Source organism: Egretta garzetta, unplaced genomic scaffold (genome assembly GCF_000687185.1).
Source record: "Egretta garzetta isolate BGI_Z169 unplaced genomic scaffold, ASM68718v1 scaffold166, whole genome shotgun sequence".
NCBI lineage: Eukaryota > Metazoa > Chordata > Aves > Pelecaniformes > Ardeidae > Egretta > Egretta garzetta.
Window position 1 is genome coordinate 3,286,120 of NW_009260133.1, and position 25,179 is coordinate 3,311,298.

Here is a 25,179-nt window from a genome sequence, read left to right on the forward strand (position 1 = left end):
CACTTCTACTGTATTTTCTTTGGGATTTACACAATATTAAAACATACAACACAGATTAATACGGAAACATAAGTGTGTTTTCTGTTTTGTTCTGCATTCTTTTTTATGATATTTGCCTCCTCCCTTCTTTGGCTCTACCAAGAATCAGGGTGATTATTTTTCAAACAAAAAATCTGCTTGGTCAAGCACTCTTTTCCCAAATAAAGTCCAGACTGCTTTATTCATGTGCATCATTTCACAGTTATTGACACCAAGTTTTACCTGCTATATCATCAATCTCACTCTCTCAAGAGACACTTCTGTAATTCTCAAAGATCAACCGTATCTTCACTAACCCAACTCAGTTAACACTGGCAGAAGACTTCCTCAACCCACCAGTCACGCCTCTTCTCCAAAACACTTATGATTTTGCTTTTGGCGATCACAAAGCAACATAGGTTTTATGAGAGATCCACATTACACTGCATTGGTGATCTCCCTCTACTGTGCAAACTGTACTCTGGAATATTTTACCCAGTTATTTATCTACGCAAGGACTCGCGCTCTCTGTCCACAACTGATTCCTTTAAAGTTTTCAGTGGGAATTTTCAAAAGCAACTGATGAGATCAAGTAGATTTAAAAAAAAAAAAAAAAAAAGAAAAAGAAAATAAACTTAAGGAAAATGTTTCCGAAACTATCTTCGATTGTTTGTGAGCAGCTAAATACTTTTGATAGTTTCAGCAATTGCTATGACATTTTTCAACTACTTTTTTGAAAAGGTCGGAGAAAATAGTAACATAAAAACCTCGTATATGTGGCATGTTTTTCTTAGCCCAGAAGCAACATTCATCCCTTCCTCAAAAAGGCTGCTTCTGTAGGCTTTTTCATTCACACTTTTTTTTTTAAAAAAAATGACTGGACTGTAAAATTTAACTGAGAATGAATTAAGAAACGACTGAAAAACAACAATGCCCACAGGTAAAGTATACTTATGTTTTTTCATCCCTTGCTTTTTGAAAAAAAAAAATCATCTCAATTATAAAACCAGTAAGCCAATAAGGCATCTAAATTTTACATGTTTCTAGAGAAATGAATTTGTCCACCTTGCCAAAATAAAAAAATAATTAAAAAAAATCCACATCAGCCATGCCTTTCATATGTTAATAATCTATATGTACAAACATATACACCTTGTATTTTATCTTACCTTTTAGCCAACCACAGTTTGGTTCCTATACAGGTGATGATGTCACCCAGGCCCTGCTGGAAGTCCAAATTAACGAGATGTTTTGATTTCAAGTATGACTGCAGCAAGTGAAAAACCTAAATTAAAAAAAAATATATATATATAAAAAGAATTGAAACTAGAGTTTCTAACCAGTGCTTTTCTTCCACATAACTAAGATGAAAACCACCTGCAAAATGAACAACAGTTAGTCAAGGAAAAACCTGTGTTCATTTGGCATTAACAACAGATGGAATCCTTAAATTGCCTATTCTTTAAAACTCACCCTTCACAGTAATTGAACAACAAAACACAGAAATTGCTGGAAGATGTTAACCTCCCTGAAGCGAGCAGAGGAAAGCCTGATGAACACCACTCCTCCTGGCCCTTGCCAACTTAAGCATCCCTCAATTTTCAATCTTTTTTACGTTGCCCTCTGCTCACCAGTGCCAGCACAACCGTCTGTGGAGCACGCTGGCAGCTTGGCACACTGGATGCAGCGGCACTGGTTGCGCCGTACAAATACAACCAAGGAGACAGGGAAGGGTTTTTTAAATCAACACACTGAGCAAAAACCTTTTTAAAGGCAGTAGACTTCTCATCTATAATCACTCAAAGTATCTTTACTCCTGCTCCTGAGATCCTTCATTCAGGGCTCCAGTCAAAGACAGTGGGCAGCTGGGTTCTGCAGAGAAGGGAGATGCTCGCACCCTTCCTGTCCAAGGACAAAGAAGAGCGAGCTCCTGCACTGGGGCTGTGCACTGACAATGCTATCTCCTCCAGAGCTTCATCTAAAAGCCTAGTAGACATGTCCTAGCTACCATGAAGGAAAGAATTCAAGATACCAAAATAGAAAGCATGACCCATAGCTTTCTGGTCAGACAGTTAACAAAGCAAATAATTTCTGTTCTGAGAGACCTTCCTTTGCTATTTAAAAGCAGGTTTTCCAAATAGTGCTGAATATATAGAAAAGTGTTAAGAGAAAAAATGGAGTTAAAATGAGATGTACAGTCATCTAGCTCATAAGCATGGAAAGGACATACCAGATAACATATGAAAGCTGATACCAGCTGTACAGTGGAGAGTGACTCTCCAAGCCCAGCTCCAGTAGTCCCCATCCTCTCTGCACGCAGGAGGGAGTGCACAACACACGCTTTTGACCCAAGTGACGATGCCCTGACTTTTTACCTTTCCCATTCATATGCAAGTGAACAGGCAAGACCTAGGTGATTTCATTTCTAAATGGAAAAACACGGAGACACATGGTGCAGTACTGAAGCCTAATGGGAAAGACCTTGCTCAGGTTAAGGAGTTTTGGATGCACGTGCAATTCGGAAGCTGGAATAGGAGGAACAGGGTGCTAACTCTCCCTCTTTCTTTAACTTGCCTTACAGCCTCCAAATTTGAAATTCTTTTTGCTTAGGCAGGTGAGTTACACTGAGAGACAAGACAGGACTTCTATGCAAACTGAAAAAGCACACCCACCCCCCCACCCCCCCCTTGATTATTTACTTAAACTAGCAATGTGCAGAATTTAGGGACCTTTAGAGGTGTTATCAGACCATTTCTGAAAATACATACACGAGCATTTTATATGGAAACATGCTTCATGTGTGAGAGTATTAGCACTTCATACTCGCAAAGTAACAATTTTATGACTAACAGATCAAGCTGAGGCCTTCACTTCACTTTGGGAAAAGAAAAACCTTTATGTCCAGACTTTTTACATCTCAGATCTTTGTTTCCCGCATTCCAGCTGTCACTTACTCCTGGGGTTATTTTTTTTTGTTTGTTTTGTTTGTTTGCTTGTTTTGGAAACACAAGCACTGCCGCATAGCATTAACTTGACACAATTTCATCTGGGTTATTTTTTGTGAATTTATTGAAGTGGAAAAACAGCTGCAGTGCTTTCAAATAAGCACGGAAACAGAACAGAAGAGATGTCAGGAGATTATCTAATCCATGCAAACGCTGAGGCAGGGTCTAAATATTCTCCAGTGAAACAAATGGCTGACTGTCCCAATACTGAAAACAGCCAAGACAGCAGCTTCCAAAATATTTGTACGCAACCTCTTCTAGTGTTTCGCCCTCAAACTCCAAGCTCTTGAGGTAAGGTGTTCCTCTCCACTCCCACCCTTGCCCTCATGGTAAACAACCATTCTCTGGACACCATTCAGTCAGTCCAGATTTTTTCCTAGTGAGGTACTTCTTAAACCCAGAGATCCCAATGGGGCCCCTTTGACAGGAACAATGAAATAAATTCTCATCTCCCTGTGTTAGCAGGTGCTCTGTAGGCAAGAGACATCCTGGGAAGATAGCTGTCATCTTGTCTTTTTTTTTTTTTTTTTTTTTTTTTAAAAACGTTCTGAAGTCCTCTGTACTGACTATCGTTTTGTTGACAGCAGAGCATCTTTCTAAGATGGTTTTTCCAAGATCACTTTGAATTTTGATAGTTTTCAAGAAAGGGCTTTGCAAAAATGCAAGCTTACTAGTATTAGAAAGCATCACCAGAGATCTCCAGCTTGAATCCTCCTCTTTGGCCTGCTCTTGCCTGTGCAACGGTCTGCTTATTAAAACTGTTTATGTACCTATAGACTCAAAATCAACCTTTTTCATGAAAATCAACACACAAAGTTGCCACTACTACTAGTTTCTCTGTATTTTTTGTGGCTTGCCCTTAATCTCTTTTAAGTAATGGACACTACAGAAGAAAAGGGATGAAAAGAAAAATAATGTATATGCAGCAGCTCTTCTTATTGCCTTTTATATCCTCTGCTAATTGAAAATCATTTGGTGCCTTAACCTTTCCGATTTTAGTCTTCTGTACTTGTGTTCGTTTCCAGGAAGGAGAAGGGATTTACCTCTAAGCAATAATATAAAATCTGTTTCACAGTTATGAAGGGGCTATCATATTTTTTTCCTAGAAGCTTATATTAAGTTAATCTCTTCGGCTTTGAAAACAACTCCCAAAGTGCCTCCCTCCTAAACACAAAGGAAACCTAAGTAGTTTGGTAATTCAAGCAGAAGGTCTTGAGAGAGGGAGAACTGTGCATACTAAGTAGGTCAAATCTGTGGATTTAAATTAGTCCAGGTAGGAAATTCAGTACTGAAAAGGCAATCAAAACTCCTCTGCAATTCAGTCTCTATATGAACCATATCCTTTCAATACCACTCAGAACGTAAAAATCAGACAGCATGAGCCATATTTAAGTAGTAGAATTAGAAGGCGCAATTCATGTCAGAGTCTCATTCACTCTTGAAAAATGTTGGCATTCATCAAAGACGATGTTCAACTACTACAGTTTACCCTGGTCCGACTTAAGACACATGCATATTTTCTCATTATCTCAGTGCAAGGCCTCTATCATTTATTCAGGTCCCCTCACCAAATTTTAGAGACCTAGAAAGCTTTCCCCAAAAAGGAATTATCTTTTTCAGCATAAGATTTTAGAATGCCTAAACTAAATTTGAAACTGTAATTAAAGTCCACATGTTTTATTCAAAGCCTTATTTATGTAAGCTAGAACTTGAGGCAACCAAACAAGTAATCTGTAAAAGTTAACCTTCACTTCCATCAGGTGTGACACATCACTGTTTGGCTTATATTCATATTGCTGTAGCTTCCATGATCTCAGACAACAAGCCAGGCAGTTTGCATGGGGAGATAGCAAGTTTTATGAGACTGTTTGATATAGGCAACAAAATAGACATGGCACTCCTAAAGTCCAAAATACTACTCGGTTTAAAATCCTCTCCTAAATTCCTCATTTACACATAAATGCAATGAGGTCACGGTGTTCCTTTTTGTATGTAGGATTGGTTTTTTATTACACTAAGGCAACATATTAATGATTTTTTCTTTTTTAAAGGTAGTTTTACAAGAGATTTGCACTGTCTGTAGAAGGTGGTTTATTAAGACTTAGAGGGTGACAGCGATTATCTTTAATTTTGTATGAACTAAATACCAAGAAAGCAGCCTGAAAGCATCTTTGAGATGCTGGGAGTCTTTTTAATAGGACTGAAGACACAACACCCAAGGTATTGTCTGTAGTTCTGTGGAACCCTACGTTAAAGATGGCAAGTTGCTGGATGCTCACAAACCTCTTCTTTCCCTGAGCAGGCTCTTCAGGAGTCAGGCTAATCACCAGCAGGATTGTACAGACTGCCTGTCAACCTGGGCAAGAGTTGTTAAAACAGTGCAAGCCATGGGAAGTCCAGGTACTTGGATACAGAATAGGGAACCGTGTCCAGTGATTGACCATTCTGAGTCCCCTCTGGTCCATGAGGTTCTACTAACTCTGAGCCAGCATGTCCTAACCTGCTGCAGGTGAAACCCCCAATGTGGGAGGACTACTTAGTGCAGAACAACACAGGGAAAAGGAAAAAGGAAAAAACCAAAAAGCACCAAGAAAGCTCAGGTGTGGTACTATATCCTAATTAGCAAAACCCAAGGACCCAGCATGCCAATGAATGGAAGCAGCCATTCCCAACTTCCAGTTCCTTCCCTCCCTTCCTTGGCATTGTCAATGCTTCACCCATGTTCTTCACCTGCAGAAACCTCAAGAAAAGGGGTAAAAGTGGAGGAAAGCGGGGAAGGGAAGAGGCAAAAAAGTAAACAGCCAACTTGGTTCCCTGCTGGTCAATCACCACACACATCCTCCTGCCCTGTTTGCATCCATCCCCCACCAAACAGCATGCTTTCAGATGCAATACTGAGAGCCTTCTGTGTCTCCCTGTCATGACATGAGAAAGTTGAGTGTTTTCTTTGTACCCAAGCAGACCTTAAGACTTAACATCTGCTGTTTTCCAATTTTGGATGATCAAGTAATAAAAAAATGCACATCACTTTTTTAAAAAAATAAATACTTAAATGATTAGACATCAGCCAAGTCAAAAATATAAATCATAAGAAGCAGGAAGAGACATTCTTCTCTCCCACATCAACTTTGATACGATACGATATGAAGCTGATCATTATCTTTAGAAGCTCTCACATCAGCTCAAATTGCTGTATTCAAGCTGTGAAACACACTATTAAAATAATAAAGCAATGCAACAGTGGATGAAAACTTGTATAAAACAAAATTTAGTAAAGCCTTTTTTTTTGATGCCAAGAGTTTTCCTGCATACATAGAGACACTGCAAATATAACACAACCTTTTAATAGCCACAAAGTTGATCTACTGTGACACCCTTTCTGTCTAACAAATTAAAATCAACATTCTGTAGCATTAGCTTTGGTTTTACAGGAGGAACTGAGGTTTCCTAAATTTAAAATAAACTTATAAACTTCAGACATGAAATAATGATTTGGTGGATACTCGGTGTGCACGCGCCCATGTTAGTATTTAAAAGAAAACACGGCCTTCAACAGGTTGCTGCACAAAGTGCCTTTTTTAAACAATCAGATTTTCCAAAACCACATTGAGGGTTTCTGTAATTGCACGCTTCACAGTGAAGTAGCAAAGTTAAACTTTTCTCCCCTTAAACTGACCTGAAGCAACAAAAACTTCTGCATGCATGCCCTCAGCTATGTTTGGATGAAATTAAGTATACAGTACAACTATTCACGTTCCTAAGCCCGAGACTGAAACAATGCTCCCAGTGTTCATTTCAGCACTCCTTGGGAAAAAAAAAAAAAGGCAAGCTGACATCACCTTAAACTGTAAATTCTCAGCATAGATCATTTAACTCCCTAAAAAAATACAAGGAATACAGATGTTTCACCAGCTGAAAGAAAACACTGTGTAAATACTAAGCTTGGAAAAAATAGGGCACTCACCAAGCTGTGGAGGTTGAAGCAACAAGGAAAGCCAAAAAAGGGTGTTTGCAAAATGGCAGCAGTAAGGAGATCACTGCACTAAGCTAGATGTGGTTTTTTCGGAATTGTTCCATCAAAAGCTTTTGCCTGAGTATTAACAGGCTAGCAAGAAAACCTTAAACATGATTTTTCTTTTCTTCTTTCATTTAAAGGCAGATAAAATTTTATTCTTCTTGTATGATAAATACTACTGCCAAGTTATCTCTGTATTCTGAAAGTGAGGCCCAATTTTTCATTTTTTTTACTACAACCATGCAGATAAAAACTGGCAAGCTGCTGTGACAGGTGAAGGCATTTTTATTAGGATGATAAAAAGTTAACTCCCTTTTTTCTTAAAGCTGAAAAGTGCCAGTGTGATAATTACAATGGGACTAAAAACCTCAACTCCCCCCAGTTTTCCAAGAAGATATCTATACAAAAATAGACTGGAGAGTTTGTAACTCTCTGGTTACCTTCTGATACTGTCCTGCTCTGTAAAAACTTCTATTTGTGGAAAATAAATATATTTTATCACCAGCAGGTGTGGTATGAACACAGACCCTGCAGTTCACGCTACTCTTGCAAAGAAAAGCAGCTACACAAGCTGCAGGGTAATAGTTTAAAATTACTACAGAACCACAGCACACAAACGTGTTGTACCAGCCAGCACTGGTGGCATCCCCCGTGCCCTGCTTTCTCACGGCTTCATGATTCATCCTCTGCCACACTGTGGTTTAGGAACAACGTGGGTAGATCAACTCTAATATAAACATTAAGGCTTTCCTTCATCTGAGGTATTTAATTATCAGGAAAAAAAAAATATTTGAAGGTACTTGGAGGTGTGCAGAATATTCTGAATTTATTTCCACATTTAAGTGACAATATATTGAAAAGAAATTTCAAATATTTACCCATTCTCCTGCTATCCCCAAACAAATGCGAAGTGTTAGAAAAGCCATCACTTACTACATTGCTCTCATAGTCCTGGATAATTTATATATACCAGATTATTATAGGCATCATCCCTTTGTTCCTACCACCTCCTTTCTTTGAAGCCTTTAATTTCATTATGGTAATTTCACAACTAACAGATCAGATTATTATTTCTGCCAAATATAAATTATATGATTGTCATGTATGACTACTATATATGAATATTATTTGCTTCCTCAAATTTGGTTTTGTATGAATTAATAAACTCAGTCTGAAGTTGAAACATAGATCTTTGCAAATATTTTTTCTGAAAACTGTATAACATTTTTTTCTTCCTTTAAAGCAACAGCTGGTTCACAATTCAATTTTTCCATAAGTTCAGTTCACAATTCAATTTTTCCGTAAGTTCAGCTTTGTTTTGTCAGCACATTTCATCATCTAATTACACAATTTTAGTTATTATTCATGAGAAAGTAGAGCTTTTAAAACCTTCTTCCAAATGCATCCATCAAAATTCATAAAGCCAGGTTTATAGAAGAATCAAGTTGTTTTAATTAAAACGCAGGCAAGCATGTTTTGATTGAATTAAGAAGTTGTAAAATAAGGTATGAAACTGTCTAAAGTTATGAATAAAAATACAATACTAGCTAACTCTATAACTGAGCCAGAATAACACAGCTGCTTAATAATCTGAAAATTATGGATGTGCCATAACTAATGAAAGCTACAAAATGCTGAAAAATAGCAAAGTAGCTTTCTTCTCAGTGACAGGTATGTACCACAAACCATCCATTATTAAAAACGTGTTCTTAAAATTGAAGATTAAATCCTGCTTGTGTCTAAAACAAGCCAACGAACGTGAAATTTCACAGATAAAGTTCTTGCAAAACCATTTGCAATACCATTTTTATTAAGTTCATCTTCAGGTTTTTCTTCTTATTTTAGCCAGGGTGAAATTGAATTTGAGCTTAAAATTTGCGTATGCAACTCAAATTCTGCATTAGGACAAAACAAAACAATGAGAAGTTTGCTGCCAGCTAACATCATCTTCACTAGCATTTTTTACTTGAAAGTCCTAGCTGAATTTTCTCTTGAAAGTACACAGTTTGCCTGTTTTGCAGAGAAACCTGATACCAGGTCTGACTTTATAAGAATTTTCTTACCATTTGTATTTAAGATACTTTTTAAGCTATCATTCATCTTGTGACTAAAGGTACATGTGCTGGGCGGAGAAGCCCAATGCTAAGACCTATGGACAGATTGGCTGATGAGAAAACAGAAACCCCCCCGTAAGCAATCGGTGCTAAGAAAAGGCAAAACCTGCCTGATGAATACGGGTCTTGCATGCATCCTCCTACCCGGCCGGCTTGACCAGAGAAGAAAGAGGCTACTGTGGAGCTGGTGGCATTTCCACTCTCTGCAAACATACCTGCTCTCCTCCCAGCAGCATGTAACCAAACCTGAAAGTCTAGAGAAATACACTGGACTGTATGTTGGAAGCAGCTAAAAATTGTGCTCAGCCTGTATTTCTGATTGGAACAGTAGGAAGGATACAATGAAGTCTTCTCTTCCAAGTCTATATCCTGCCATCATAAAAACCCACCCTTCGCTGTCGCTGTCTTAATGCCTCAAAGGATATAAAGCTTTCCCCCTCCTTTAAACAGCTTTTTTTCCTTTTTCTTTTTCTGGGAGGTGGTGGTTAAACAATTTGAAATGATTCTTTCCCAGACTACATCCTCATAACACAGTTATCCGGCACACATCCACATGAAGGAGACAAAATGGAAATAAGAAACCAAGGTACACACCCATGTTTACTGCGGGATATTTACAGTTAGGGAGAATATTAAAGGATACAGCTACTCCACTCACACTAAGAAGCTGCCATGTAAGAGACAGTCAGTACGACTGTGTTTATAAGGAGTGCTCAGAAGTACACTGCTACTTGACCCCGTAGCTTTGCTGGCTTCAGCAGAGGTGATCTTCTGTCTCAGGAATGTCTGCATTAACACACAAGCTGAGAAAATAATTAGAAGTAAGCTACATCAATTTGATGCTTTTATTCCCTAGGCTCACATTATAGCATAAAGCGAAGTAAAACTTTCAGCTTCAGAAAACAATTTTCTTCTTTCAGCTAATGAGTTTAAACTTATAGAAAATACATATACGGGTCTCTCTTTTTCAAACAAAGAAAAACATTCAGTGTTTTTAAAGCCCGAGGAATAATTTGCCACACTGAATGTCCAAATGCAGATAGCTACACCCATGAAAATAAAAACGTGGTGCTTTTCAGAGTCATATTACATCTTCCAAAAAGCTTTTCCCCATTCACACATCGAGTCCGTTACAACCTGTACATGTCTCTACCTTCCATTGCTGCATATTTACAAGCATATTGCCACTTTTAATGGCTCCATTTACATCTGAGGAACTCAATACTCAATAGATGACCTCTAAAGGTCCCTTCCAACCCAAAACATTCTATGATTCTATGAATACTGCCAATTGCACTCTTTTGGCTGAGCTCTAGGCCAACATTATAAAGCCTGCTGAAGTAAGACTGCTCGCTCTTCCACAGCTGGGATTGCTGCACCTCTCTGAGTGCAAATAACAGGGGAAAATGTCCCTCCCTTAAGGAAAATTCTCATACTATTAGTTGCTAGTAACAACGGGGACATCAGGGGGTACAGCTATACAGATACATACATCAAATACCATCCGTGGTGGTGCCTAGACCCTGAACTCAAATGCCATACTCCTACGTCGCGGAGTAACACAGCTGAATGCGTGTAGAATTCCTCTGTCAAAATTATCCCTACAAAAAAGGAACATGTAACTGAAACATGCAGTGGAAGTAACTTTATGTGTAGACAACATGGCTAAGGTGTGGACTCAACTTGTAGACAAGTCAAACTGAATTCCAAGTGTAAACATTAAGAGTGAGTGGTTCAGCTTTACAAAGGCAGCATATAGGACAACAGCACAAAGGAAGGTGCACGTAATGTGAACTCTCTTTTTTAATTACAGTAACATCTAGAAAGTAATTAATGTAAAAGGATCCACTGAACTGTACCATGAGAGGGAAAAGACAATCCCCAGCCAAACAGCCCTCCTGCATTTTTAGTCTCACTGTACTACAAGGCAGTAGTATTCAGCACAGGAGGATGTGGATACAGCCACTTTCCAACAAGGAAGATCACCTGAGAGAAGAGAGGACTGGCTTCTGAGATACACAGCATCCTTTTACTTTTTTTCCATGAACGAACAAGAAATAGAGAGAAATAAAGCTTTTACTTATGTAATGGAAATATCAATTCTCGATTTTTGTAGTCTCCCCCTGCCCCACGCCCTCCCACATTCCAAATGGATTATTATAGAAGAAAGTCTTGCAGGCAAGGAAACAGAGAGATTAAGTGATTTAATTAAAATCTACAGGGGACGCATCCCAGAGACAGACTTAACTCAGATCCTTTAAGTTCCAGTTCACAGACAGTAAGCATGTGCATGAGAATTTATGTGAGGAGAAAAAGAATGACTGAATTAAGCTTTAAGTATAATTTTTTTAAAGCACTTTGCTCTTCAGAGAAAACAGTGGGAAGAACACGTATGTGCCAGTAAGATGTAGACTGCGCAACCAGAAACACAGGGAAACTATAGACAGTATTTCCTCAGAGTTCATCAGTTTTGGACCTCTGATCTTCCTGAAGTTCTCTACTGGTATCATATACTTTTGGAAACTATGAAGTTCATAGAAACATAGAAAACTTATGATAAAACTTAAACTATAGTAAATACATGAATCGTGCTACTGCTGAAACTCAGCAGATTTTTGCCTTACGCATATGGACAAGCTATTTATAAATTTTTACTTCCCATCAGGCTCAGCATGATGTCAGCTTACAATAACAAGTTAATGTTAATGTTTTCCAGTAATTTTCACAGTGCCATTTAACTGCAAGTGCCCTAGCCAAGGTAAACTTAAGGGCAAGGAAAGGGCTAACTGCATAATCAGAGAACAACATTAATGAATTTTGCGCCTCTGCTTTGAACACTTGGAATTCTACCTGCCATATATTTCTCTTTTATTCCAAAAGTTTAATCTTCCTGGCCAGCCGATTACATCTCCCCAAAACAGCTCAAATACTCCTTCTGATTTTAATTAGGCACAAAGCTTCATTGCCTTGTGGATTTTTTTTTTTTCCTCCAGACAAACAAGCATCCTACGCTGTCACAGAAAGTGCCAAACTCAAAGCCATCAAACATTTCCTGACCTCTGTTAGGCTCACGCACTTTTGTTTTACAATCAGCAGCATCACAGCAGATGAACGCTGTCTCTGCGAATTCACCAGTAACAGACAACTTCCAAAGAAAAATGATGACATTTGCTGGGGCTCTTCTCTTCAGAGGCATTAGAATCTGTCCAGGAAGATCTGTTCTTTATTATTATTTTTCCCCTTCCCTCTTGTACTCGCATGCAACTGGCAAGATGTGGCTTTGACAGAATGGAATCTCAACAGCAACAGTTTTAATGGCAGAAAGGTTTTTTTGAAAAGTGAGTTCGCCCAATGTATTTCCTTACTCCAGACCACCTTCTCCAACATTCGCACATGCTTGCCTTTGATTTTATTATCCCAAAGGAGTACAGCTGTCTCATCGTCTCTAACAGTTCCATGAACAGTTTCTTAAAGCTGCTGTAGCTTAACCCTCCACTCGCTTTGGATATTGAACCGCATAGAGGTTGCCTTCTGAACACAGCAGTGCCGACGGTAGATGTTACCATGCCTACCGCGTGTTCAACACTGCACCCTGCTGAAGATTGACAACTTCAAACTTCCTAGCCAGGATTCTAACGAAAGCAAACTCTCCACTCTCTTCAGTCACAGGAGTTAAATAGCAGGCCTCTGCTAACCTAAATTGAGTGAATCTTACTCCTTTTTACTGGAACGGCTCGGGGAGGACCACCAGCTGATCTGTGGCAGCTGCAACACCCAGCAGAGTGCTAGAGACAATCAGCTGGATGTGGACTCCTGTGCACAAGCTGTTTGCAGAGCAAAAGCCTGCAGAAATCCTCTGGCATTAAAGCCTCAAAATGGGCAATACAAGCAATGACTAGGCAAGGCACCTGTTTCACTACATGCCAGATTTGCTCAAGGCAGCTGAAAGCCATTCTGTGTCAGTGATGCGAGGAACTATCAGGATACTTCTACCTTTTTGCTTGCAAAGAAACACCAAACAGAAGGTGGTCAGAGTATCTCAGTGGGTTCTTCAGTGTGTTTCCCCTTCACAATCAGTACCAGCTTGGTCTTGCCTGTGTTTGTCTGTACCCACCACTCCACAGCTAGTGTCCTGCCACTTTTGTATTTTACCAGTGGCTGCAATTGCAACACCACCCATTAAAGCCAACAGTTTCTTTAGTTAACAGATTAAACACTTTCTGTTTGCTACCTTTAGATAAGCTAAACCAGAATCCAGGGAGAGCTTGCGGTTTTAAAGAATTTGGCAGCATAGAAATGCGTGGAAGCCACCACTACTCTCACTCTCATATGTTCCTGTTACTTTGTCCATAACCTCTGATAAACCACAAATAAAGCTTCAAAAAGGTGCCACATAGAATGGTTCCTCATCACATAGATCTTATGTGTATCTCCATTACCACAGCATTGCAATCTTTTAGAGCCCTATAGGTGTCCGTGCCATACTCTGTCCTAAATCCTGACCACAAAGCATCCGAGATCTTGGTCATCGTCAGATTCTGCTAGGGATTAATGGTTTGTGGGGAATTACTGGAAGGATCATCATGTAACACAGCATTTTTTTCAGAAGCAGTAAGATTTATTATAGAAATAACAACTAGAATAAAGCATATCTAACACTGTGAAGTATGATTGCTTCGAATAAACTGAAACCCTAAAAATACTTCAGTTTGGAGAAGAGGACAACAAAATGAAGATGATGTTGTCAAACTAATGAATCCATGGAGGTGGCTTAGGAGCTTACTTAAATTCCACACAATTCTACAAGTTAACTGCACTTGGAAAAACAAGGGAATTTTATTCAAAACCAAGTTCCCTTTTCCCCTCTGAGTACTGTTAAGCCCTTTCTGTGCATTTCATCAGTCTTGTTGGCCTTATAATACATCAAATATTATCAACCAGCTGCAAAAGGGCAGTCCACCTATTTATTTATTCAATGTTAAGGAGGATGAGTGCTTTCCTAATAAGCTACAATAAGCTGCAGATAACAACAGAGTACAAGTTTTTTGTTAAACAGGTTAAAAGGTCAAAATAAAATACTTATTGATGACATTACAGTTTTCACTACAAAAATGTGAAGAGATCCCCTACATACACAACACAGTAATAATACTGAGTATGAATGTTTTGTATTACAAACCACGAAAGAAAAGAACTTAAATTTCCTCAAATTTATCACCTAGTTCTCTTTTAGTCACTATACAAAATGGACAAATGTTATCTGCCACCCAAAATAACCCATTTTTTACTTCTTTCCCAGGAAAATCAAGCTAACTAAAGAAAGACCCCAACCCAGCCTTCTCTGGGAATCCAGCTGTGAGCATGTGACAATAAACGCCTCCTGCCCACGACACATGGCACCGTAATTGAATCGTATCGTACATCCCCCAGGGACACCTCCAAAGTGTTTTATGCTTGTACAATTGCAACACTGCAATTGTTTTGAGGATACTCATGGCTAATCATGGTACCGTAATTCTATACAACCAAGTCTTTTCTGTAAAACCCCAGGGATCACCCATGTAAATGAAGCCATTATAAGCCCCATTCACGTCCTGACTGAATGAAAAAATATATATGACCGATTCCCAACTTGTAAGCCTCTCTTCCTGTTGCCCCACATAATCTTTATAAATAGAACTGAAATAAAACTGAATTAAAGGATAACACTCGGATGGAACACAAATTCCTCTGAAGGGAAAAGGCTGAGGGAAAAGCATTAGCAAAACTGAACTAGTCAAACAGTTGATGGAAAAAAATGTCAGAGGCTGCAGTGGTTATAAACACCTCTTTTTCTGAGGAAATCTGACTTAATATCAAAGCCTATCGCAATCAGAGAGTAAAAAACCCAAGAAGTTACAGCAGTAATAACTTGAGAGGGGGACATGATAAATTTAACAACATCCACAACTCAATTTAGGAAATATTTAGGAGGAAATAATTTGTTTGGCCCATGTGATCATGGAACTTCACAAATGAAAGTTCACATGAAATGAACTTCTTGTTCGAGTACTCACGAAGTACCACATTGTACAATACTGAAAATAGCTTTAAATGTCAACAAAGCTATGAATCCTTATGTCGGATTAGAATAAAATGACAATGCTGCGTATTTGACCTATCTGTCTGAAAGATTTTAATTTAATTAAAAAAAACTTTTTACTTATCTGAGAGTGCAGCATGGCTTTTCAGAAAAATGAAAGAGGAAGAACATGAAACAACCCTCTACGGGTTACATGGTGTTACAGAAGGAAACAGAACTGCAAAGTAGCATATCTACCACTGTTACCAACAGTTCATATTTTTTCAGGGAAAAGAGTATTATGCTATTATTGCTAAAGGTAGTATGAGGTTTAAAAAGATAGGTTTTTTCCTCCCTAGTGATCAGGGAGTGCCAAGATACCATTTTTCATATATTTTAAAACTAGTTAAACATAAAAATGCTGATTTTTGGCTTTTATAATGTCTTTCACTTCTGACAACAGAAGATGCCCGATACTGTCATGTAATTTTAAATGTCTCAGAGTACAATAATCCAAGCGAAGTAACTACAGTCTTAAGAGTATTACCTCATCCTAATATCTATAGAATCTACTTTAGTTTGATTAGTTTTGATATAACTTCTTATAATATGATCATTCAGAAGTATAAATGATTGACTCAAAACAGCAAACAATAAAAAAGGAATTTCTATTGCTGGAAGCACTTGATGCACTTTATTCTTTTTAAGGACACTTTCAACGCAACCCTAACTCATACCACCACAGAGGTTTTGAAATCCTGCCTGCTCAACAATTCTCCTATGAAATCCACCTAAAGGTGTTTACACCAAGTCCCGTCCTTTCAAAATGCTTCAAGACTATCTATGGGCTGTGGTTTTATGCTGCAACAAAGGATACGAGCATAGAGCAGATGGTTCTTGTTAGATGTTATATCAGGAAATAACAACTATTAACAACAACTATTTGGCAACAAGATGTATATGTGAAGTCTTTTCGAGTGTTACTATGCTCACCTCTACATCTTCCTTAGGCTTTTTTGGAACTGGGTCACGTTCACTAGATGGGACAAGAGCATCATCACCACGGCTCACGTGTCTGCTTCCATGATGGTTATTAATTACTTTTGTATTACCATAATAACTTAAAAACATAAAGTATGTAGGATGTTTCACATAAGATGCTGGCAATATGATTTAAAATTTGTCTTGAGTCTTTCAGGGTTCAAAAATTACTCTGTTTCAAAGAGCAAAGGCTCTAGCTGGTATTTCTTATGGCACAAAATTATTCTGTAATTCAAAAAAACTAGAATGAAAAGAAACACGCCAAATATGCACTCAAGAACAGCTCCATTTATATTGTCTTTGAAAATAATTATTGGTCTCTCTACAGTTTCCTAACTGATAGCAGTGTCTGTTTCACCAATGAAACATGATAGTCAAAAAACAGAGAAGAATAAATGAAAGTTTTCTTGCAATTCACAAATGTGAGGCGAGTACCTAATAGGTATTTTGTCTGCTGTAAAAGTGTTTTGTGGGGAACAAGAGATGTTCTAAGTTGGCTTTTCCTACCTTGAACTACTTTCTTCCTTGAAGAATAGCAACTTAATATTATAAAGCTAAACAAATGCATGCATTTGGACTGTGGAAAGGAAGAAAATGTGCTAAGAAACTTCAGCTATACTAAAGTCAAACTCATAAATGCTCAGTATCATTCATCTAGGTCATAAATATTTAAGTGCTGAATTCCTAAGGGATTTCTAGGAGTAAAACAGAAGTCCTAATCTTATTGTTGGCGCATTTGCACCTAAAAAAGGACAAAACTGATTTCCAAGGTTTAAAGCTTTCCTAACACCCAATTCTGACACAAAGACCTTTCTGCATTTATGGAAATACCCGTGTATATTTAAGAATAAAATTAATAACCATTGCTTATTTTCTGCAATAAAAACAGGCCAGAATGAACTTCTACAGTCTGGAGGGATCTCCCACCAAAATCAGACTAAGACTTTAATTGCAGATATGAAGACGCACTGAATCTGAAGCATACACTTTGGAATAAAAGTGAATATACAGAGACATTTGACATGCACTTCTGACAGCATGATAATAGCCCTACTGTAGTAAGCAACAATATACCAGGACAGCAGCTACTTTTTCAGAGAGGATGCAGTACAGAACAGAGATGTGGAGGAGTAAGCACCTGAAACAAGAGCTGGCAGGAGGGATTTGATAGTGAGGGTGCCAGGGTAAACAGGGAGAGATAACAGAGGTGCAAGCCTGAGAAGGAATGAGGGAGGATAGGATAGAAGCACCTGCTGCTTATCATGCCTTCAGAAGCCTCATTCATTCTTTGCTTGCTTGAAGCTGTGTGGGAGGTTTCCACACTCCCAAACATCAAGGCAACTCTGATGATCCAGAGATGACTGGCACCTTTTATGGAGGAAGGAGCAAAGAAAAGGAGGGACCTTGACAGGTGATAAATTTAGAAGCATCCCTATCACCATCTCGGCATCCCTCCTTGCCCTCTTCTGCAGTTAGACCACACCTAGGCTTTTCCAGGACCTGACGAAGGCTCTGCAGGGTATGGAAAGTCTAAGATCTGCCTGCAGCTCCACTGGAAGCCGCATTTCTGATGAACCAACTCAGAAGTCACATTATTCGCTGAGGGTTTTAGCAGCAATGCCCCAGAACTGGGAGCGTCTTGTACTAGACAGTGGAAAACAAATTTTCTTTCAGTAGAGCATTGCTCCCCACATAGCCCCTGACCTAAGAGCAAAACATATAGATAGACCCTTACAGTAAGACAACATCTCTATCCTCCCCCCACAAAAAAAAACCCTCCATCATGAGATACAAGTATAACACAGCTGCTTCTTGTTAGTCCTGCCGCCACATAAACTTTTTGTCCCATGTAGTTTCTTTATGTCAGTCAAATTTCTGTACATCCTTCCTCAGCCTAGATATCCATTTCGCATTCTCTTCTGGCCCATGAATAAGCAGCATCAGAGGAACACATTCCCAGAGTATGCCATCAGTTCAGATTCAGAGTCATTTAGAGCCTTAGTAAGAAAAATGCTTTAAATCAAACAGCCATGTGAACATGTGTTCCTAGAAAATTTTAGCACCGTAACAATAACTACTTCAGAAATGCAGATATTCTAAGATAATTAAATTAATAAAATAAATAAAACAAAAAAAACCCCAGAGATTAAAAACACTGCAAGAAATTCCTGTGACATATAAACAGGAAAAAAAAAAGTAATACAAGTTACATTCTTTAAATTTGGTTGAAGGAGGAAAAAGTACACTACATCCATTGAAAAAAATTCTGATTTGACTCATGAACACTCTGAAATTGATTTTCACACCTTGGAAACACATCTTATTCTTGGTTTGCATTTCCTTTGTTTCAATTTATTAGATTTCCAGGTTTTTCCTCCTCTCTTAATTTTTTATTCCACTACTTGAGATTCTTGCATCCTGGCCTTTAGCGTAGGTAAATCTTTACTGAGTAGTTATCCACCTAAAACCACTCGTCCTTCTTCATTCACTTCTCCCATCCAGCATCCATTTAAATGCCAATTTTTCCAGCTTTCTCCTCCTTTCATGGAGGGCATTCTGCTTTGTAAACAGGCTGGGAGAGCTTCCAAAGACCAAAGAAGGCACCTTCCCACATTTCTCACTATAGCCGGAACTTCTGGAAACACGGAGCATAGCAAAAAGCCCTCACTGTTCGTAGATATTTCTTATGCATCCTCAATCAGTCAGAACTTATCATGGATGGGTATTCTTAAAAGTATATCCAGGAAGTGTATCCAGGACTATCTGGTTTTTTGGCTCTGAAAGTTTTAAAGACATAGTTTCTAGATCAAAAGGAAGAGGAAAAAAATCCTATGCGGGTGGGATTCAAATCATGTTTCTGGAGATGAAAAATGAACTCCGTGGAGTACTAAATTAATCCACTGCACCACCTAGGAGAATATTTTATCTTCGGTACACTTTACAAGTTTCAACTTTTCCCTTCCCAACTGTAAAAACATCCTCTGCCTGTGACAGTGTGATAGGACTGCTTTCCTGACTAATCTTGAGGGATACTTAAAGATTCGTAACACAAAACAGGTGCAGGAAATATGCATAGAATTGAACACTTAAATTCAGAATTCACAAGAGTTCAATTGCTGTTCTGGGAGGTCTAAATCAAGTTAACCAGCCAGTGCCTAAAACAGTTCAACTCTCTGCAGGAAGATTTAAGTAGTAAAAAGTAGAACACTGTGCCAACAGTATTTGTTTCTAACATCTCCATCATCTAAAAAGAAAATAATGTATCCATTGCGAAAACTGTAGCTATAGGAGGATTTCTTTTTCCTTAGGTCAATCCTAACACCTAATAAAAGTTGTTCTATATAACCATATTCGTATATAGTGTTTTCAACCACTGCACATTTATCCAAGAGAAGCTAGCTGAACGCTACCGATGCTTTATGGCTGTAACTGAACACCAGGCAGGGTACCTCAAATGGCAGCACACAGGGCCACCCCGAAATCTCTGCTACCAACACGGGTTGCGGGAGCTTTTATTCATTAAGGAGTGGTACTAGGTGCTCTGGATCAGGGAGGCCAAAACATTTGCATAGCAACTACTTGCCATACCCATAGTAAAAGGCATCAAAATCTGGGGCGTGGGAGAGATGGAGGCAGTGCATCCCTCAAGTCATCCATTTCACTCTACAGAGGGGGCAACCATCACACTATCCCTGGCACAACCCAGAATAGTCCTTATTACAGTTACCTCTCAATTAAAACCATCAGCAGTTTTGTTTTCACTAATTGATGAATATTGCTTATTCTGCACTAAAACCACACTTTTTAAACTTCAAAGATGTGAACACAAGGTTTACAACAACAGCATCTCTGCAGGTCCTTAGCTGCTGTAGGATGGAACTCAGTAACAAAGACACCGAATGAAAAGACTTAAGAGTTCTAAGAGCTGTCTAAAGTGATGCCCTTTTGAAAACAAGTAACAATATCTTAGGAAGTCAGAGACACAATATTTGGGAGCATTACTAATTACAGTTAAAGCAACTTCAAAAGCTATGTCCAACTAGCAGATCTGCCCAAGCAATTAGCAGTACCACATGAGTTTTTTTAAAAAAAGCAGCTGGAAAAAAACCTCTGGCAAAATCTCATCAATTATTTTCTTTCACAGCCTGCCCGCTCCCATTCTTGGAACTTAGTTGTGTTTCTGCTGCATTCATAAATATAAATCTTGTTCTCAAATGCTTACTGCCTCCTTATATCAGCGTACCCCTATGTAACAGTTAATACAAATTTACAACATGAAGAAATGAGACAACTGTTCTGTTATTGCCAGCTACATATAAGTGAATGTTTTTAACTTGACAACAGTATTTCTTTTCTCTTTGTACTAATCTTAAAAGTAAGGCTTATCTTGAACACTAAAAACTGAGCTTAGAAAAGAAACAGCTGGAAGGAAGTTTAATTGGACAATATTTAATTATAGCAGGTTTATTTCTTTGATCTGTAGATAACGTAACGTTTGTTTACTATATTGAGTTTTTATAAGCCAAGGTTGAACTGCTACACTTCAAACTTCACTTCCAAGCCAAATAAAACGTAATTCACCATAGTCACGGTTTCTGTGCTACTGAATAAAGCCAAATAAACAACATGCTACTTCCCCATTCATTCCCTCAGACCCTAGAGATCCTTTGTATTCAAAACAAAACAGGAAAAAAAATATGGTCACTGACACCCCTGCTGGTAATCCACATCAAGGATTTTCAGGTCAAGCTAATGAGTCGTAGACCTCTCTCTCTCACTCAGCCACAAGGACTAAGATCCCAAGAAATACCTTCAAAATATATTTGCCTAATTTTTCTCCTGTTGTCATATTCTCACACCCTAGCCACTGGAGTCTGTGGGGGTTTATTACCTATTCAGTCCTGTAATAAAGGACGTTCCGTGATGGCTTGCTACCTCTTCTTCATGCATCATTCTTCTCTGCTTTATTTTCAAATGTTCACATTTATTTAAATTGTCTTTATTCCTCTGAGTAAGTGTCCAAATATTAAACTCACAAAACATGAGAGTGATTGTAATCTCAAATACCTGAAGCTGGACCTTCCTTTGCAGCAACTTAAGCTAAATTCCTCCTCCTCTTAGAGGAAAGAAAAAGGCATCCACATGCATTAGGTGGGCTCTGCTTTCATCAACAACAATCTGTCTTAATACAACTCTTCCGGATAATTAAACTACCTAACATATTGATGTTTTCATCATAAACTGCTTCTTTTCATCAGTACAACTATGTACTCAATTTTTATCTTCAAGTCACATCCATACGTCTCTGGCTCAAGAGTACTCTAAGCTAAGACAGCACATGCAGATGTTTCTCCAGCTGCTAGGTCTGTCTGACTCTTTTTCTTAAGCTTGTGCCGTCGGTCCTTGCTGGAAGCAGCACACTGACTCACGCAAATTTTTGCATGACCAGTATGGCTATTCTTAGGTTATGTTATCGTCCTGGTTTTCCTGCTGCTTTAATGAAGTCTCCAACCACCCTTTAAATCAATTCTTCCATCTTTACATCACTTCTTCTAGCTCTCCATTAATATTTAAAACATCAGCATAAACAAAGAGCTGACACAGATAATTTGAAGTTCTACCATCGCACAAATCTTGCCATATTCAATAAGCTCCACAAAGAAAAAAACAGAAACAGCAAATTACTTTCATAAAAGTCCTGTATAGATGGCAGAAAAATCTGCCATGCAACCATGTAGGTGTTTCAATCATGTTGTTATTTAACACAAGGATTCTTTCATTGTAAAGTATTTTCAGAAAGATTAGTCTAATTCTATAGAATGCTGCTATTCCCTGAAAAATGTGATCTTTAAAATTAATGTTAATTAATGTAAAGAGTTATGAAGCCCTCTATCTCCTATTAAGTCTAAGTTTTGTCACATGCAACTGAGTAAGTTGATGTGACTCAGTCCGTTCTTTAGATTTGAGAGATGCAACAGTGCTGCTGGTTTCAAAAGCAAAACAAAAAGAGGTTCAAAAACTCAAACCAACATTTCTTGCACAAGACTTCACATTCATATGCAAAGCAGAATTATTTGAATTAGCAAACATGAAAAGAAAAACAAACCAACTCCCCACCACCACCACTTCTTTGAACCAGCCTACTGCTATAATACCAATTTAGCTAACTGAAACTACAGAATTTTGCAGGAAACTTCAGGGTGTGTAGAAAATCTGAATATTAAGAGTAATAGTTTGTGAAGAGTAACCAACTGCTCATTGATGACACTCAAAACAACATTAAATAAGCAAATTTCCATTTTTATCTTCATGAAGTTTTAACTCTGCATCCAAACATAAATTCTGTTTCATCTGTCTCTTGCCAGTTATATTTGTATTTGTTTAAGAACAGGTCATGTACAACCCCTAGAAAGAAGGCGATACTGTTCTTCTCTTGCAATGCAAAACACTGGCATATGCTCAGGGAACAAATTTCAGGATAAATCAGTAGGAGTGACAAAGTAATAGCAGTAAGAGGGAAGACCGAATGAGGAGAAGCGAAGGTACCAGCCAGACCTCAGGTGAGAAGATGGGGGAATGGAGAGAACTCTTCCTAGGGTCCATAGCAGACCCGACAGCATTTCTGTGACTTTGAGTTACAGCAGTGACAAAAACTAGTCATGACAGTAAGGCTCCACCTGCAAAGCCATGATGGGCCAGCAAAGGTTTTTTATTTTATTCTATGCAGTTGTTTGACTGCTTGGACAAAGTACCACCAAAAATGTAAATAAGCTTCACGAACAAATCAGCCTGCAGCCAGAAATTGTTCCTCAATGATACGTGCAGCTGGGAACATCTACAAAAAGCTTTATCTCAAGACAGTACAATCCATCTCCTGATGGAGGCAGCAAATGGAGGCAGCATGCACATTTAAACAAAGTCATGTAGTTCCTTCTCTTTGTATACAAGCAGCAAACAATGAGGGAAAAGTCACCGAATCCTCCTTTCTCCTAATCTGTGTCCAAAAGATGCCAAAGGGAATGCAAAATGCTGTCCAAAAAGAAGGGACTGATTAGTGAATGGGACAGATAAGGGAAGCAAAATTTTTTGTACTGTTCTGCATCCCAATCTCAAGCTAGACACTGTCAGCATTTAGTTATAAATCCACACAAGACTTCTAGGAAACAGGTTAGCACCTTCAACATCTCAGAAGTGTCCAAAGCAAGGCACAGAGAAGTTAAATGAAAACACAACTCCTTTTTTGATGACTTTCATTTACTTCATCCCATACGTTCTAAAAATACGTAACTGTAGGCTTGCCAAAGTGAACGTGAGGAAGACCAAACTGATAACATACAAGATAATGACCCAATTGATGCGCAGACTCTTTCATTTGAAAAAGAAATAAACCTTAATAGCAATTACATCTGCTCCGTGATTAATTGCAGCTGTCTAACGAATTGTTCTCGATATGAGTAGTGTGTAAGGGTAGACTCTCAGAGTACAGATTTTCCCAGTACACAAATGTGAAAGAGATTTCTGGAAACAAATGAGTGCAGAACTGTGACTGAAAGCTCCAGTCATACCGCTGCTATTCTACTGTACTAATAAAAACTAGATTCTAGGTCTATGCACATCACACAGCCTTTGAATTCCAGCATCGCTCATGTTAACTGATTCTCACAAGATAAAAACAAAAGCTGAAGTCTAACATCTGCTTTCCTTGGCAAATCAATCTGAAAGTTCAGGCATTTGGGAGGGGTTTTAATCATCATAAATAATCTACAGCCAGATGAATTCAAGGTGCTGCCTTGTTTTCTGGGCACATCACACTTAGGGTCCCTGTAACTTCTCTTTAATGCACCCAAAGGAAGAGGTTAAAGAATTAGCGGAATTAAGAGGTCTGTGTCCAGATGCAGGGCTCTGATCTTGTTGGGATCATGGAGACAAGATAGCATATCTGACATGTTTGCAGTGCAGCAATGGAGGGATCCAGGCTCTTTAAGGAAGGACACGTGGGGAAGATGAGAAGCTGGAGTTGCCCTCTGTGACAGAACAGCTGGAATGCATGGAGCACTGCCTGAGGATGTATGGTGAGCCAGCTGGGAGCTTATGGGTAAGAACTAAAGAGCAAACCAGTGAGGGTGACACTGTAGTGGGTGTCTGCTATAGGCCACCAAACCAGGAAGAAGTAGTGGATGAGACCTTCTACAGACAGCTGGAAGTAGCCCTGCGTTTTCAGGCCCTGGTCCTCATGAGGGACTTCAACCACCCTGGTATCTGGTGGAGGACCAACACAACACAAGTAATCCAGGGAGTTCCTGGAGAGCACTGATGATGACTTCCTGACAAAAGCATTAGAGGAGACAACAAGGAGAGGTGCTCTGATGGACCTCATACTCACAAACACGTAATGACTCATTGAGAATGTGAAAGTCAAAGGCAGCCATGGCTGCAGTGACCATGAGATGGTGGAGTTCAGGATCCTGAGAGAAGGGAGCAGGGCAAAAACAAGATCACAATGCTGGACTTCATGAGAACAGATTTTGGCCACTTTCTAGACCTGCTTGGTAGAGTCCTGTAGGATAAGGCCCTGGAGGGAGCGGGGTCCAAGAAAGCTGGTTGATATTCAAGTACCACTTCCTCCAAGCTCTACAGCAGTCCATCACAACAAGCTAGAAGTCAGGCAAACATGCCAGGAGGCCTGCATGGATGAACAAAGAGTTCGTGCCAAAACTCAAACATAGAAAGGGAGTATACAGAAGGTGGAAGCAGGGACAGGTAACCTCGGAGGAAAGCAGAGACACTGTCCAAGCATGCAGAGATGCAGTCAGGGAAGCCAAAGCCCACCTGGAGATGAATCTGGCTGAGGTAAGGCTGAGGTACTGAATGTCATCTTCATCTCGGTCTTTACCTGTAAGGCCCATGGTTAGGAATAACACAGGC

The 25,179-nt window shown here is 38.9% G+C and overlaps 1 protein-coding gene across 3 annotated transcripts in view; it reads right to left on the bottom strand.

Annotated features, from left to right (window-relative positions):
• Positions 1-25,179, bottom strand: part of THADA (THADA armadillo repeat containing) — a 160,445-nt gene that overhangs the window by 58,930 nt on the left and 76,336 nt on the right. For all 3 annotated transcript variants that reach the window (XM_035897022.1, XM_009641571.2, XM_035897021.1), the window contains one exon: positions 1,188-1,303. In XM_035897022.1, coding sequence (XP_035752915.1) covers positions 1,188-1,303 — 116 coding nt within the window. The remainder of the gene's footprint in view (positions 1-1,187; positions 1,304-25,179) is intronic.